Raw genomic sequence first — 16774 nt, 5'->3', positions numbered from 1 at the left:
GATCCTGATTTCATAATGTAGTGTGTGAAATATTGGAAAACAGTGTTCTTCAATGACTTTCATTACACCTTACAGTAACTCCACATGTTTCTCTCTGCACTAAATGCTGAATTTAAGGTTATTTAAATTTTAAGTACATGTGAGGATTATATGCAGACAAAACAACATACATATATACAGGGGGATTGTCAGGAATTGTAACCCTCCTGCAGTGTGAAACACCTTATATGGTCTGGAGCTTTAACAACACCATCATTACTGGGGGTGACCCCAATGGATATTTGAAATAAAGTTTTGCATTTATGTTACCTGGACATATTAACCATTTCCCAACCTTTAATCTGATTGGTGTTTATAAAGGGTTGGGTGGATTTACCATATTCTGTGGTTGTCAGTGTATTCAAGTATGATTTGTGTTGTCGACATAATTTTTTAAGAAATGTGAAGGATCATGCCATTTACTGCCCTGCTTACAGATGTTGTGAATCAGTGGGACGGCACGAGTGTATTGCCCTTCTAGTAACATGAGTTAGATGTTCATCAATGGGACGGGACGGCTCGGCTGTAGCAGGAGCCTGCGCAGTGGCACCGGGTCAGAGTTGGGTGCAGCTCCACCAGAGAAGGAAGCGGAGTTTCCGGCTGTTTGCAGCGGAGGGAGAGGATTGCTGACGCCGCGAAACCCCGAGAAAAACGCCGCCGGCTCGGGGGGGCTAACAGTTTGTAGTGTCGGTAGTGGTCGCTTTTCTTTCATATCGGGGGATCTGGGGGCTGTAGGTATTTTTACGAGCCTTGGGGGTCGGACAGCAAACCTAGCAAAGAAGCGGCACAAGGCGGGGGTGAGCCACCAGCTACCGGCATGGCCAGGGACTACGATTACCTCTTCAAGCTGCTCATCATCGGTGACAGCGGTAAGCCGACACCGGGGATGCGGGACGGGAAGTGGGCCTTGTCTGTTTTTTTTTTTCAAGAGGAGAAGACGAAACGCAGCTCTAGGCCCGCGTTGTACTCCCATGATGTGTTTACAACTTGTTATTTATTATTTTACTGCATTGAAACGATTGGCGAAATGTACACATCCGCCATATTTCTGTGGCGGTGACAGGGCGGAGGTTGTGTGTCCGGGCTGGGCATGTCAGGCGATGAGGCCGGATATCGCCTCCAGATCTTCAGGGTTTGTCTCTCGAAGGTTTTCTAGCCCTGCACTCATATCGGCTGAGATATTTCTTTAAGCTCTAAAACAAAACACACACTGTAACCCAAATAACTGCACCGGCTTCCCCATGCTCCTCTAATTTGGCCACTAGTTTGTATCCTCCAGTAGCTGTGTTAGCTAGTTTGAAGTTAGGCTAACATAACACTTGATTGCTTGGTTATGTAGCTAACTGTTTGCTAACGTTAGCTGGACTGAGAACTAGTACTCAGAGAAGTTGTGGTCTGTATACTTAAGCTAAAGGTAGACAACTTGTTTGCTGCACGGTGTTAAGTTACCTAAGTTAGGTTGATACTGAAATGCGGTTTGTTATTTAGCTAGCTAGCAGGATAGTGCTAGCTGCTTGATAGTGGAGGAATGCTGCACTGCAGTCTCTAGTTTGCACCCAGCCAGTCAAAGTAAAGTGAAGTGAGCCACAAAGTGGTTAGTGTCAGCTGTAGTATCACTCAATTAAAAGCATTTGTCTACCACCAACAGAGGTTTAGCTTCTTTATTATGTTAAACCCATGGCAAGCAATGTCACAAATAGACACATTAATGTAAATCTCTACCACTGATAAGGACTGCTCTTCTTTTATCTCCCCATTAAAGTGAAAACACGCCTTTTTAATGCAGCTCCACCCTAAGTATGAGTGTAGCCTTGGCCTGCATTAGTTCTTTGTGGGCAATGGTCTTTGCATCCATTGACAACCCAGATCCTGGCACTACCCCATCAGCTGGCTGCCCACAGTAGAGGGCAAGACAGCACAGCAGTCCCTTCACTGCCACTCACACACAGAGGCCAGTGTCCCCTCAGCTGCAGCATGGAGTACAAGTGTTTGTACAGAGATTATTTAGGAAAGATGCTCTGACCTCTGCCCCTCCTCGGCTGCAGGCAGACTGATCTGCTGCTGAGAATCAGACATTCCACACACTGTATCCCCGAGCTGCCTTGAGGCTGGGTTTTATCACTTAGCTGGACAGTAGCACATGCACGTGATATATCTGCTCACGAAGTGTTTTGAGTTGTGTTACATAAAATGTAGTTCACAAGTTCCAGGCTGAAAATGTTATAAATGTTAAGGCATGAATTGTGTCATGACTGATATCCTTAGGAATTAAGGGTTTTTCTTTTGGCCAGACAGCAGGGTGGAATATTAACGCTTCAGAAGTACAAAAAGATGATGATCACCCTTCTGCTTTGAAGCTTTGGTTATTGTTTGTTTGAACAAAACTCTGTAGTGTGGAGACCACAGGAACCTGAGAGCTTTTATGTTGGGACCAATCAAACATGAGATGACAATAGCACAATAGGTAGGCTAAGTAATGGGGCTGTGGGTTGAGTCCCACCCCAGACTGGGCAGCAGAGTCACTTCCTAACTCCTGTAACCTGACAGCTGATCTGTTAAAGATAGTACTGATCCCTCTCATCTATCTTCCTTTTTCATCCCACTCTCCCTCTCCCTCTGCTTTGTCCTCTCTTGTCATCTACTGTGACTGTTGTTTCTCTCTAAAACCTCTTTATTATTATGCGTGATAATTTTAGGAACCCAGATAGATATATTTGTTCCATTTGTTGTTTTGCCTTTGTGGTTTTGATGCTGCTGCCGTTGCATTAATTAAGCTGCTGTAGGTACAAGAGTCATCAAAATGTTGGGTGTAGCTTTATTTACCTGAAATCCTTCACCTTCACCTTGTACGTTGTGCAACAGGTATAACTTTGTCTGTATATTTTGAAGTGCTAAATCTTTAGGTACACAAGGATTACAGTCACTGTACAAATTGACGTCTTGTTTGAGGTTTACAGTTGTCATGAGGCGGTAGCCATTGGTACCAGAATATAATATGAAAACCCAAAACTTGACTTTTAGTGGTGCAAAGAACTTCCTTAAAACTCAATGTGTTTGTCTTCAGACAGCTATAGTATTTACTTTGAAAGCTGCAAGTCAAATATTGTGAAGAGTATTTTGGAAACCTGTTGTACTCTAAACCTCACCCTGTGCTTGTGTTTCCTCCTCAGGAGTGGGGAAGAGCAGTCTCCTCCTGCGATTTGCAGACAACACGTTTTCAGGTGTGTGGCTTCACTACTGTAGCATCATTTCAAGACTTTCTTAATTTGTTGATGTAGGTCATTAACTTGATTTTTTTGTTTCGTGTTTGAAGGTAGCTATATCACCACGATCGGTGTGGACTTTAAGATCCGGACAGTGGAGATCAACGGGGAGAAGGTGAAGCTACAGATCTGGGATACAGCAGGGCAGGAGCGCTTCCGCACCATCACCTCCACGTAAGTAGATACACATACGCGTGGACTTTTCAGTTGACGCTCGATATTTTCATTTCAGCAGTTGAATCTGAAACCAAAAAGGCTCTTGTGGTGCTCAGATTAGGTTTTATGTGAGGAAGCAGTTTGTAGACAACTAGAATGAGTCTGTGCTGCACCATGAAACTGGGCGGAATTCCCCACAGATCCTAATTACAGATGTGAGAGGGAGGCTCCTGGTCACGTACAGTAGTGCTATATGACGGCATGGGCTGGGCGTCGTTCCCCTCTTTACCCTCCCAGTGTGTGTCACACTGCTGTCGGGTGTTCCTCTGGGTTCACACTGATTGAACTGACAGTTTTGGTCTGTACAGGTGCATTGTTGAACAGGAGTTCTCATTTGTAGAAAATCACATATCCAACACAAGGTCTGTGAGCTAAATCTAAATCCAAAGTTGTTTTTTTAATATCGGTTCAGTTTTGGCCTCAGCTTAGTCACAGCACAAATCAAACAAATCAGCAGCTCACTTCTCTGGAAACACCTTCCCTGTCAGGCAAGCTTTCATTACACACAGCATCATTTGCCTTGTATACTGTGGCCCACAGCACTATGCTAATGAAATAAAACTGTATTACATCACGTTCATATATGGTTTTAAAGGGTTAATGGAAGATGCAGCAGTAGTTAGCTCCCAGGTGACTGTTATAGGTCTGTGGCTGAGAAAAGACAGGTAATGCAAAATGAGAATGATCTTCATATATTTAAAGTGTTAATCATATTTAAGGGAATGTTAACATGAGCATTAACTGGTATATTTTTACCATGTTGTCATGACCCCTACTACTCCTACTGACATGAAAATATGCATCGTGTTCCAAATTATTATGCACATGCCATTTTGTTTGTCCAAAACAGTCAAGACAATTAAGGAAATTTATTTCCTCAGCAATTATACTGTGGATGTTATGACAGGCAAACTACAGATGATGACTGCATCTTTTTAATGTTTTAAAAAAATAACACTAAATACATTGTTCCAAATTATTATGCACAACACAGAACCAATGCAAAACTGAAATCTGTTGAATTTGTTGCATAAACACATCATTTTTCAAAGAACACATACAGTTAAACTAAATGAAAACATTTACAGATCAAGTTACATATTAATGTGTGAACCCTTCTTTGATATAATTTCATCAACTCTCTCGTCCATTGAACTTGTACGTCTGTGTATCATTTCTGCCTGTATTTCATTTGAGGATGCCAGTATTGGCTCTCAGAGTTGCTTTTGAGGTATACTGCTGTCCACCCTCAGAGATCTTCCCTATCAGGATTCTCCACAGGTTCTCAATAGGGTTGAGGTCAGGGGGATGATGATGGCCACACCATGACTTTTGATTCCTTTATGCCCATAGCAGAGTGTCAATGGTGTTTTTTGCAACATTGGACTATGTGTTGTCCTGCATGAAAATAATTTTATTCTGGAAGGCATGATTGTTCCTTTCATACCATGACATGGTCAGTTAGGAACTCCATATATTTAGCAGACACCCATTTGACACCCTCAGGCACCCTAAGGGGACAAGCTATCTCACTCCCCAGTATTCCAGCCCAAAAAATCCCTTCGCCACCTCCTTGCTGATGTTACAGTCGTTTTGGAACAGGGTGGCCATTCACCAAGCCTTGAACTCTATCCATCCAGTGTAGCACAGCATTCATCAGTAAATAAAACAAAATGAAGTCTTCATGTATTTCTGAGACCACTGGAAATGTTTGTCTTTGTGAGGATTGGTTAGGGATGGCCGACATACAGCTTTACATATAGCTGCAAGCAACTGGAGGATCCTGCTTTAAGAGGTTCTTGGGATTCCAGATACACCAGTAACTTCAAATACCTGTTTGTTGTTTAATAGTGGCTTTTTTTAACTGCCCTTTTACTACTACTAATTTGCGTGACAGAAACTTTCCTTATCAAGCCTTTATCTGAATCACGCACAAATCGTTCACAGACTGATGATTTCTCTTCAGTTTTCATCTTCAGAAAGATCTTTCTTCCTCCCCATATTGCATGAGAAGTGTGACTTGCTTAATAATGTGGAACAGCCTCTTAAAGTAGGTTTCCCCTAAATTAAGGCACCAGGCAAACTAGTTAACAACCTGTCAAAGATTCATACCAGTTTTAAAAAAAGATAAGAGAAATAAAACAAGAAAAACTTTAATTAAAAAATAAAACTCCATGTTTTTTTTTGTCCTGAAAACCTACTGATATGTCACTTGCATAATAATTTGGACCCCAGTGTATAGTGGCCTAATGGTACATAAAAGTCACAGTTTGATGTGAGTCCAATACAGTGGAAATCGTAGCAATCTGGGAACCAGCGGGTTGTACTATTTCATTTGCGCTCACGACAGTGTGACCATCTTGCAGCTTGTTGTGCTAACCTCAGCATGTCTTGCTAACGGCGTACAGCTGAAAGTTTCCAGGCAGAACTTGCGCTCTAGAACTATGGTTCCATATTATGTGCATAAATCTACATACTGTGTATTCTGTGTGTACCAGACCCCATGATCCCCAGACCGTGACCCCCTTACCACAATGATTCAGTACAAACACACAAAGCGTTGCAGCCCTGTGATAGCAGTAATAATAATAGTGATTATAATGAATCGACAGCAACATCTCTTTACAGAAACAGTGTCCCTATTACTTTGGATAAACACTTTACATTGGGACTATTTCTTTGGCAGTAAGTAGATCCAGAGAAAACTGTTAACACCAGGTCTGTGGATTATCCAGAGTAAGTGAGACATTGTTTATGGAAAGACAACCATTATTTAATTTGCCAGTGCTGCCAACAACACAAACAAAATTATGTTCCCCTCCACTAGATAAGTATGGAGGCAGAAATCAAAAGCCCCTTTTACACAGAGATCGCACTGTAGGGCAGTTACAAAGTCCCTTTTTTATGCTGCCTTTGCTTTTTTATATAGAACAACAGCAGCATCATAAAAGTGTGTGATTTTAAACAGCATGCTGGCGTCTCGGAAGCAAAAGAGACGTGATAAGTGTGATGTTTAACACAACAGCATATATAACGTCCCTGATATATAGCGGCCCTCTGCTTGGGGGGCAAGGAGCTTCCAGACCTCGTTGTCTCCCCAATTTGTTGACATTTTCGGTTCTTCTTTTTTGAGTTAGCTGCTAACTGTTTCTAGCTGCATTTTAAATCTCCTGGCAGTGGGTCATACACATAACAGGTCAAAATGTGACACCTTTCGCGTCCATGGTCCCATCCTGCTGGCTGCCCCTTTTACACAGACGTCGATTCAGGGCTGTTACTACCTCCACTGCCAGCTTTAAGGCGAGACACCTCTGTCCCCCCATTCCACAATCTTACCTTTTATAAAGAACGACAAGTCAGAATAACAGCATGACATTCCTGCCTTGAACCTGCAGTATAAAACAGACTAAAATCTAAACTATGTGCATGACTTCTACCACAAGGGATAGGTGAGAAGATTAAGAGGTGGGTTTTTTTTTGTTGTTGTTGTTGTCGTCATTTTGGGGAAAATGTTTGACACACCCAGATAAATCTGCATTGATTTTTTATTTTTTTTTAACCACTTGGGGGGCAGCGAAGTGTGTTTGCTGTTAGAAAGTTGTGTACAGCTTTACTGCTTGTGAAACACTGATGACAGTAGTGTGAGTGAAACAAAACAGGAAGGTTGCAGGCCATCAAATCAATAAGCTGAAAGACACTGTAAATCTCGGTAGAACTGAGAGGAACTGGGTGATACTATCTGTGGTATTGTCACAAAAAGTGAGCCCTTTCACCTTACACACAGTCACTTCAATCAATTGGTAATATGAAAATATAAATTTTTATCAGTCTCTCTGTACGCTGCACCCCAGTGTCTAAATGGCAGCAGGATTGCTGCTGTTGCTGTAGGCTGTTGTCTCTTTACCTGAGTGTCCCTCACTGTGTCTGACAACCAGTTACTCATGTTTTCAGTGTCTCACACTGATGACAGCTCAAACATGTTTTTTCCCCCTGGCCTGCTAAAATACGGACTTGCCATTCAATTATGTGCAATATACGTGGACTGGCTTCACATGTCAGAATTTATAGCTACAATAAATAAGAGTTGTGCATACATGTGCAGTTGCTGAGGTGAGAGCATCTGAGCAGCTCTGATAGAAACAGTTGTGACCTACAGCTCAGACTGCCGTCATCCTGCACACTCACCCCTTCCTGACATTGACAGAGGCTACAATTAATTATAAGATATTAAAGTGTCACTGCCCAAGCCACGTGAGGTTTGTCCTTATAAAGGCCAGGAGGACATGTTAGACAGCCGATATAACGTACTATCACTGCTGCAGCGAGGACGGTCAGAGCACCAAAATCATCCAAAAAAGCTTGAAATCCACTGCAGTGCTGACGCTGTGGCCCCTGAGGAGTATGACCGTCATAGATTGGAACTACGGCTGCCAGTCGTTCTGCAGGAATCCCTCCCCCGAGCAGGCGGCCTATTTAGGCTGATTGTTCACTGTGCTGAAGTAGAGTGGCGTGGTGCCTCATTAGGTTCTAAATGAATTTTGCCGTGGAGCTGGATTATGGGCAGAGACCTACTCTGTCCACTCAGGCAGGCTTCCCTGGAGTGGTAGCTGTATGCCAAACCCTGTAGCCATGTGCCTGTGGTGGTTAACCCACAGCTGCCATCAGCCTCAGGCCCAAATCAAGACCTGTAATATAAAATACAGCTTTCAAGTGTTAATTTCCTCTTTTTACTGCTAATGAGTTCATGTTTTTATTCCGATAAGATATCCATTATCATATTTAATTGCAAAGATGGTTTTAAAATTTGGGATGCTTCTCAACCTTGATACTGTATCAGGTTTCTGCCAAGTATTAAATATTTTCCGACCCATTTTCCATAGTATCGATACATTGGTACCAGCTGTGCTTTCTGCCATCTTTTATTGTTAATATTTACTACAGTCATTCTGCCGTGCTCTGCTACTAACCAGGAAATTAAACTCTTCGTTGTCATGTTATACCTTTGTTATATTTGTCTTTTCATAAAACAAAATAAATTTTATGCCCTTAATGTCAATGTTTTCCCTGTGGTATTGAAAATGGTTTCGAATATAGATATATTCAAGGTATTGTATTGAAGTTAGAAATTCCAGTGTCATGACAGCACTATTTCAGGGCCATTAACACATAGTGACGTCTTTTTTTTTTTTTGTCCCAAAAAATGTAGAAAAATTACAATTAGCAAGACTAAACTGTTGAGATAGACAAGAAATGAGGTGACAGAGAGATGGGCAGTGACATGCAGCAAATATTTCCTGTTGGAATCAAACCAGGCAGGGATGTTACGACAACACGGTTGCTCCTTAAACCACTAATCCACAAAGGTGCCCCTTGACTGATGATTTCTGATGGAGAAGTCCAGTTTAATAACATTTTATTACCTTGTTTGTGCAGAGTTTTACTGCGAAAAATGTGACTGCAGGTCGGGCCCCACACGCCTGCTGTGTGTGTTTTGTAGTTAACGGTTCTCTATTCATGTCCGCTGAGCAGACACACACACATACAGACTTGTACACACGTAGCCATCCACCCCTGCTGTCTGGTGGCCCATTACTGCTGGACATTGGGGACATGCTCAGACAACACCGTATCCCCGCACACTGTCACGCCAGGCAGAAACACTGCCACACACGCACACATAGTAAGCCTGACAAAAGGTCTTTGTGTTTGTTTGGCGAGTGCAGCTACTCTGGGGATGCTCCCTTTCTGATGCCTGGTGCACTGTTTGATGCTTGACTGCAGGTTTACAGTTCAACTGTCCATCACTTTCTGGCTTAGTTGTGTCAGTGTGGGACAGATGCTGGTCTCAGGTCTGTTGGCTTTTCTTCTGTACTCAAGCGGTCACACTCTGTTCAATGTATTTCTGTGTTCCTGTATTGTAGCAGTCATTTAAATAGACTGTGCAGTTACTTTAAGGTGAACTTCTTAAACTTAGACGATACAAGTGGTTTTTATTGTCATTGGCTGAGGGCCAGATGTTCGCTATGAACCATTACCTTAAGATGTTTGAACTAGGGATGGGCAAATGATCAAAATTCATTATTCGATCATCAAAAACATTAACGATCAATTATCGATTAATTGATAAGCGAGTATTTCAAAAGAGAGAAAACAAAAGAGTGCAGTGCAGACTGTCGCCACAAGAGAGCGCAGCTGCCCCAGTTTTGAGCTTCAACCCCCCAGGCCAAAGAGGAAGAATGGCGCGCATGCGCAGTTCACCCCTAGGTGTTTACAACCGTTGCCAGCCAGAGTTACAGGCTTCAGTTTTCAGCAAAACCTCCGTCTTTCAATGGCATAGCGTTTTCAGAGGCCTCAAGGGAAGCCGCCGAGGCTTTGGAGAGCAATGAGAGCCTCCGTCTGTTTCTGATTTTTTTTTTTGCCTGGCATAGGTCCGGCGGGGGTCTCATAGGCCCGTCGAGCCGCCGTCCTCGCCAGGCGGGGGGTCTCGTTGGCACGGTGGCTCGCCGGACCTATGCCAGGCATTGTAGGGGAAACACTGCGACTATCGATCAAAATTATTTGTGATCGATCAAAAGCCTTAACAATCAATCATCGATAATCAAAAATTGATGCCCATCCCTAGTTTTAACTTCTGGTTACTTGCCAACTAGTTTTCACACACCTCTTAACGTGTTGTTCAGTTATCCTAGTGGACACAATCAATATCTGAATATTTTTTAATCAAATTCTAATTTCTGGGACTCACTGAGTTACCTAATGCCAAAGGCTGACTGTGTCTCTCTCCCTCTGTGTGCTCAGATACTACAGGGGAACGCACGGGGTCATAGTGGTATATGACGTCACAAGTGCAGAGTCCTTCGTCAACGTCAAACGATGGCTACATGAAATCAACCAGAACTGTGATGACGTGTGCCGAATATTAGGTGAGTCTGCACATTTCATTGTTCAGAAAAAGTCCAGGTGCTGTTGTCATTCTGGCACCCATCACCTAAAAATAGACCTTGAATCTAGTGCACATCTTTTTTTATTTGCAGGCGTTGAAGAATTGTTTTTGAGTCGAGACAGTCCTGTTATATCACCTTGGCAATATTTTCTATTTTCAGTGGGAAACAAAAACGACGACCCCAACTCCAAGGTGGTTGAGACGACTGACGCGCAGAAGTTTGCAGAGCAGATGGGAATCAACCTGTTTGAGACGAGTGCAAAAGAGAACATCAATGTTGAAGAGGTAAGTTGTTGTTAGTGTTGTCTCAGACTGTTTGCAGACTGACGTGTTTGTGTGAAGTAGTTTCTGGGACATGCCTGGTATGCAGAGCAGCTCAGCTGAAGGCATGAATTGAACAACATGTCTGAATGCTCTGTAATATCTGCTGATCAGTACGGTGCCTCAGTGTGCTGAATGTGCAGTAGTGTAATTGTAAAGACATTACTTAAAGGAATAGTTTATGGGAAATACACTTAAGGGCTGCAACTTACTATTTTCAATATCAGTTACTCTGCTAATTATTATATTAATAATCTTGATGAATTTGGAAAAAAAAACAATTTCTTACAAACAGAATTTCCTAAAGCCGAACTGGCCATGATCTATTGATGCAGAAGGGGTTGGCGGTAAGTTACCTGAGTCAGCTCATGTAACTAAGAACGGATTGGTGATTTGGTTTAGGCAACAAAATTACATGGTTAGGGTTTGGAAAAGATTGTGGCTGACCTGACTAAGAAGTGATGTGACAAAATATGTCAAAGTTTACTTTTAGTTTCCCATGGGATACAACCATCAGTCTCCTGGGTCAAAGTCCTGTACTTGTTGGGCCCATCTAGCTCCCCTCCCACCCACCCAAACACTGGGCTACACTGCTTGTGTAAACAGTGTGTGACGACTACCTTGCTGAACTGCTGCGGTTTGCATGCTGTGTTCACACAGACAGCATTGCTGCAAAGCTGCCTGTTGCTTTAACTACTGTATTTCCACAATCAAAATCCGGTACTCCACCCATTTATGGAGCCGTGCAAGCCACAACATTGTCAACACAGTCATGATCGTATTTCACAATAAAAAGACTTGTGTTAACAAATGAAGGGATTAAGTAAACAAACACGTCGTCATCGGGATTTTATTTTGAACTGAAAACCGGATATGTTGAGTTAAAAAGTTAAAAGTTGGGGGGGGGGGTTACGTCTTTAACAGGTAAAGACATTGAAACTATATTGAAAGGTGATGTATCAATATCAGTATGACTATCAAATAGGGTTGGGATCCGGATCCGGTTCTTTTTTGGAACTGGGTCCAAAGTTCCGGTTCCGGAACCGGTTCCATCACATTTGGAGTAACGGTTCCTGCAAACGGTTCCTAGATTGTAAAAAAACGTCACATGCATTTCCATTAGAGTGCGGGCCGCATATTTCTGTCCGAACCCGACCGAGCCCGACATTATTTAATGACTAAAGCACTGAGTTTGTGTCACACAGTTGTTATGGTTACAGGCTATTTAACAGGCCGGGTGTGCGCGGTGGGTGCTCAACGGAGAGGGAGGCCTCCGTGTTTGAGACGGGAGCAGCCGGTGGGAGCGGCCGGTGGGAGCGGCCGGTGGGAGGTCCGAGGCTTCCAGCGAGGGGAGAGGGAGAAATATAACGAAATAAGATAAAATAGGAAAAACCTGTCTCCCTCTTTTATTTTATTTTCAGCGTTTAATCGAGGCGGGTGGCGGGAGGTCCGAGACTTCCAGCGAGAGGAGCGGTAGAAACAAACAGCCAATGTGTGTGTTGTGTTCAGGTGTTGTCACGTAAATAACAGTGCCCAAGCATGAATGCATATAAGTATTTTTTATTACATTGCTGTGGTTAATTTGAGGTAACAGTGTTACTGTAGAAATCAGAGAATCAGACCAGATGATACAAGCTCTAAATCTGAAATACACACCACACACAAATGTGTATTTTCATCTAATTGTACTGTGCAACAGTTAGAATAAAGTTTTTGTATTTGTATGATTGCATTTGTGTTTATTATATACTTGTTTAAGTATAGCAAGTATAATGAATATAATGTAGGAATCGGTAAGAGGAATCGGTAAGGAATTGGACCGTTAAGAAGGAATCGGAATCGTTAAAATCCTAACGAGTCCCAACCCTACTATCAAAAGTTATTGTTACTGTTATTGAAACTGTGCGTCAAGTGGAATAATTAGGCAATACTCCTGCAACTGCACTGCTCATGCGGACAGTGCGGCTGCACTTATCTGTTAACACGGGCACTGAAATAAAAAACAAGAGGCTCCATGAAGCACACACACTGCTCACGCAGGCAATGTGGCCCAGGCGTAAGCAGACTTTTTCAATCTTATACTACGTTCATTCATATGAAACAAATGAGATGTAATGTCTTAATCTGCAAACTTTAGAGCTGCTTTATATTTTGTTTACCTTTTAGACAGTCAGGTAAGCTGTTTTCTCCTTTTCCCAGGCTTTATGCTCAGCCAAAACAACTGACTGCCGGCTGTAGCTTTGTATTAAATGGACAGAGAGTGACATCAAACTTCTCATCCAACTCTTAGCAAGAAAAAATGTATTTCCCAAAATGTCAAACTGTTCCTTTAATGCTATGAAACTGCTAGTGGGTTGATTTTGTTTGATGGGACATATGGAACAGATTTCAGCCATAGTTGGTTTTTGAGCATTGAAACAGTTTCTTCCTATAGTGTAAAAAGTGATCTGCATACATTTCATTAACTGCTGTATGTGCATGTGGCTGATTGGGCTGACTGATTGTTGTTCTCACTACATGCCCTTGCCGTTTGTTCTTCCCTTGCAGATGTTCAACTGCATCACAGAGCTAGTGCTAAGAGCCAAGAAGGAGGTGCTAGCCAAGCAGCAGCAGCAGCAACAGAACGACGTGGTCAAACTCACCCGGAACAGTAAACGAAAGAAAAAGTGCTGCTAGCAAACTCGAAAGCCATCTACTAAAGGCCAGCGGCGTCTTTCCTTCACACATGCATATACACAAGATGGGACTCAGAGCATCTAAATTAAAGAGCAGATAAAGATTTAATAAATATATGGTGAAAGATTAAAAAAAAAATAAATGGAAAAAATGTCCCCTTTGGACAAACTAATCATGAAGACTTCAAAAAAAGTGTACAGATTTTATTAGACGTCAGATCAAGTTTTATTTGGAATTCAGCAGATGGGCACTATTGACCTGAGGTCCTCCTTTCTCAAAGGATCTGCGAGCCGACAACTGACCGCCAAAATGCTCCAATTGATATCCACATAACCCCCACGTTCAGTATCTCATCTCTCCTTCTCATTCCACTGCACACGGGACATTCAGAGTCGAGTGGGACTCTGCGCCTGAGGAGAAGGAGGGTTCGCTTTTTTTCTGGATTTCTTTGTTTCTCTCTAGTTTTATTTTTGGGGGTGGGGGGGTGTTTGGTCGGTTGGGAGGTGGGGTTCTTTGAATTTTTTTTTTTTGGAACGGGCGTCTGAGTTAGAGGAGAGGTCTCACCACCTCTCTGCAGTTTCAACATTTCAGACACCTGTGTTACCACAGCTCACGCCAAGACATCATGAACTGCTAGATTTTGTTTTATTTGACTTGTTGGGGGAAAAAAATCACACGGATGAGATGATGATGATGATGATGATGATGATTGGTAGACGACCTATAGCAACTAATCCGATGGACAGAACTGGTGACTTCTCATGTTTTTGTTTTTCTTTGTCTATATTTTGCCAAGCTTCCCACCCTCTCCCCTCTAACCTCCAATAGTGCTGAGCCAATGATAATTGATTTTATTTTTTGTCTTTTTTTTTTTTTTTTTTTTAAGTGCAGCAGAGCAGTTGAACCGCTCCTGGAGCTCTAGGATGTCGGGCTCTGAAAGCACCGTTCACTGCAGTCTTACTATGCTTTCAGAGTTTGCTTTTAAACCTTTTCCTCCATCTTTTTTTTTTAAACAGTGATACTGCCAATATTCTATTAAAAAAATATTAGGAGCTCAGTGGCACCTCTCATTTGGACTGTTGCCATAGTGGCCCCTGGTTGGCCATGAGGCAGGTTGAATCAGGGACCCTGTTGAGTCCTCAGGAAGCGCTCAGGGCTGCCCTCCCTCTCCTTATTTCCCTCTTTATTTCTGCAGCCACTGGCCTTCTTCCCCCCGACTCCCACATATCAGCACCTCTCACAACAACGGACTCCTGCATTCGGGCCACCAAGGTGCACGAAGCGGCTCTCGCTCTGGAAACTGGCTTCTCGCAGTCGTTGCAGTGACCTTCAATCCATAGCAGACTGTGGTTTTTGCCCTTGTTTTTCAGCATGTAACACTTTGTTTGAAGGGGTGTGTAAAAGGTATCGCCTGACATGCATTTAGACTGTCAAGGATTTACTGTATTTTCTCAGCTTGCAGAATATTCTTAACAGTTGACTAATGTTAAAGTCTGATGTCGTGTTTTTCTTTGCTTTTCTCTGTCACAACTCCCCCCTCGCAACCTGTTCAATTGAAGTGTTACCCGACAGTGTTTTTGGCATCCACAATGAGAGTGTGGCAGACGGTGGGACTGTAAATGTAAGAACAAATGGGGATGAACTGCAGCACTGGATCCCAGTGCGTTTGGGCCTAAGCTCCTCTCCCTCTCCGCGTGCATCGCCAGGGTTTGTCAGAGGCCAAAGCATCGTGCGGTGTCTATCGCTGGCATCTTTGTATCTTTATTTTGAATTGGGAGAGTAGTACATGGAGAGAGCTGTAGGCATTGGCTGAGCTTCTGTAGGAAACATTTAGTTCTCCTCTGGGCAGACTCTGGCAGCCGGTTTGGGATCCTGATACGCGTTGAGAGGTCACGGTGACCTCCAGGGCCTAGGAATGGTATCACATCTCACACCTTATGATTTCTTTTCATTATGTGTATGTATATATAAATATATTTGTGTGTTTATATTCAGTATAGAACATACACACATAATTAGCACACCAAACGGTGCATGTGTCAAACGTGCCGCTGTGTGCTTTGGTTGAAACACACTTGTCAGCTGTGGTTTGCTGTACACTGGAGAAAAAGAGATGTACTATTCATTTTTCCCTACATGAATTTAATCAGTAATAAACGTTTTAAAGGAATAAATATTTGACACATAATGACCGATCTCATGTGTCAGTGATTTGAGGCTTGGTCTTCATTTTAAACCTGTGTCTTTTTATTTTTTTGCTTTATGTGAATAAAATGTATGGGAGGAAGTCTGCACTGGTCTTTGGAAGCCTCTTGCTGTGTGTCATTGGTGTTGCATACTGTAGAGAGTTAATCATGTTATATGAGAGGAATTCCAGTTTTCACCCTTGGCAGTTTTAAAAAGAAACTGAAAGTCACACTCTGCTCTCGTCTCTCATTGTCCCTCGCTATTATCATTTATTAACTGTTTTTCACACATCATTTCATACCTGGTTTGTTGGCTGATGGAAAGGCAGGGTGTGAATTTTACATTGTCAGTAGTGCAGGGTATCATTTGAAAATGTTTCATACTAATAATACTTTTACAGGGCATGTAGAGGGATACTAGAGTTAAACAGCTTCTCCACAGTAGACATTTTGACCTGTCAAACACAGGTGTGACTAATAACATTAACTGCTGCATTGCGCTGCAGTACTTGGTGGTGCAGAGGCAGCAGATTGTCTGCAGCCAATGATTGATTTGGGAATAACAAAGAAACAAGAGTGAGAAGGTACATACAGGTCATGTACCATATAATGTTAATCCAGTACTTGTGATATTAGTGGCCTGGTAGTAAATGTACTTTGCTCCTTTGGTACAGTATATTTTGGATATTTTTCTTTTGTTTGCATTTCCATCTTTAGATGTAAAGATAAAATGTTTCCTGATTGGATCGGATCAGGAATATGACTGACGAAAACCTAAAATATTTGACACTTACATGCTCAGTGCATCAGACACATTTTGATAAGCGCTCACAAAATACTGAGGTAAGATACCCAGCCCTGACTGGTAGCTGGAGACATCACATTTGTTGCTACTACTTGTAGCATTCCCCTGACAATGAATATAAAGAAGTGTCTACAGCCGTGCTAGCAGCTGAATCTGTACCAAGACACAATGCTTTGAGCTATATGCTAACTTTAGCTTTCTAAAATGCTAACAGCAATGTTAACATGCAGATAGTGAGCATGTAATTACCATGCTCATTTTAGTTCAAAGGAGCTCCATAAAATATTCAGAGCCCATCTATTATTTGGAAGCTGCACCCGGCTCT

The 16774-nt window shown here is 42.5% G+C and overlaps 1 protein-coding gene across 2 annotated transcripts; it reads left to right on the top strand.

Annotated features, from left to right (window-relative positions):
* Window positions 1–598: 598 nt before the first annotated feature.
* On the top strand, window positions 599–15752 carry rab35b (RAB35, member RAS oncogene family b). 2 transcript variants are annotated; one of them, XM_033620267.2, is made up of 6 exons: window positions 599–908; window positions 3210–3260; window positions 3353–3476; window positions 10317–10441; window positions 10622–10746; window positions 13330–15752. In XM_033620267.2, exons 1-6 carry the CDS (start codon window positions 857–859, stop codon window positions 13456–13458), a joined length of 606 nt encoding a protein of 201 aa, XP_033476158.1. In that variant the 5' UTR covers window positions 599–856; the 3' UTR covers window positions 13459–15752. The 2 variants fall into 2 exon arrangements, with proteins under 2 accessions (XP_033476158.1, XP_033476159.1); XM_033620268.2 differs by lacking the exon at window positions 10622–10746 and having other exon boundaries at window positions 602–908; window positions 13330–13448.
* Window positions 15753–16774: the final 1022 nt, after the last annotated feature.

This window comes from Epinephelus lanceolatus, chromosome 9, assembly GCF_041903045.1.
Source record: "Epinephelus lanceolatus isolate andai-2023 chromosome 9, ASM4190304v1, whole genome shotgun sequence".
Taxonomy (NCBI): Eukaryota; Metazoa; Chordata; class Actinopteri; order Perciformes; family Serranidae; genus Epinephelus; species Epinephelus lanceolatus.
Note: the sequence above shows the minus strand (reverse complement) of the source record. Positions and strands in the feature narration are given on the sequence as shown.

What these genes read in the sequence shown, in the direction of transcription:
- rab35b (XM_033620267.2), top strand. Translation starts at nt 857, where the DNA reads ATGGCCAGGGACTACGATTACCTCTTCAAGCTGCTCATCATCGGTGAC. An exon ending in GCTCATCATCGGTGACAGCG is followed by an intron (nt 909 to 3,209) that starts GTAAGCCGACAC and finishes TTTCCTCCTCAG; the next exon opens with GAGTGGGGAAGAGCAGTCTC. An exon ending in AGAACATCAATGTTGAAGAG is followed by an intron (nt 10,747 to 13,329) that starts GTAAGTTGTTGT and finishes CTTCCCTTGCAG; the next exon opens with ATGTTCAACTGCATCACAGA.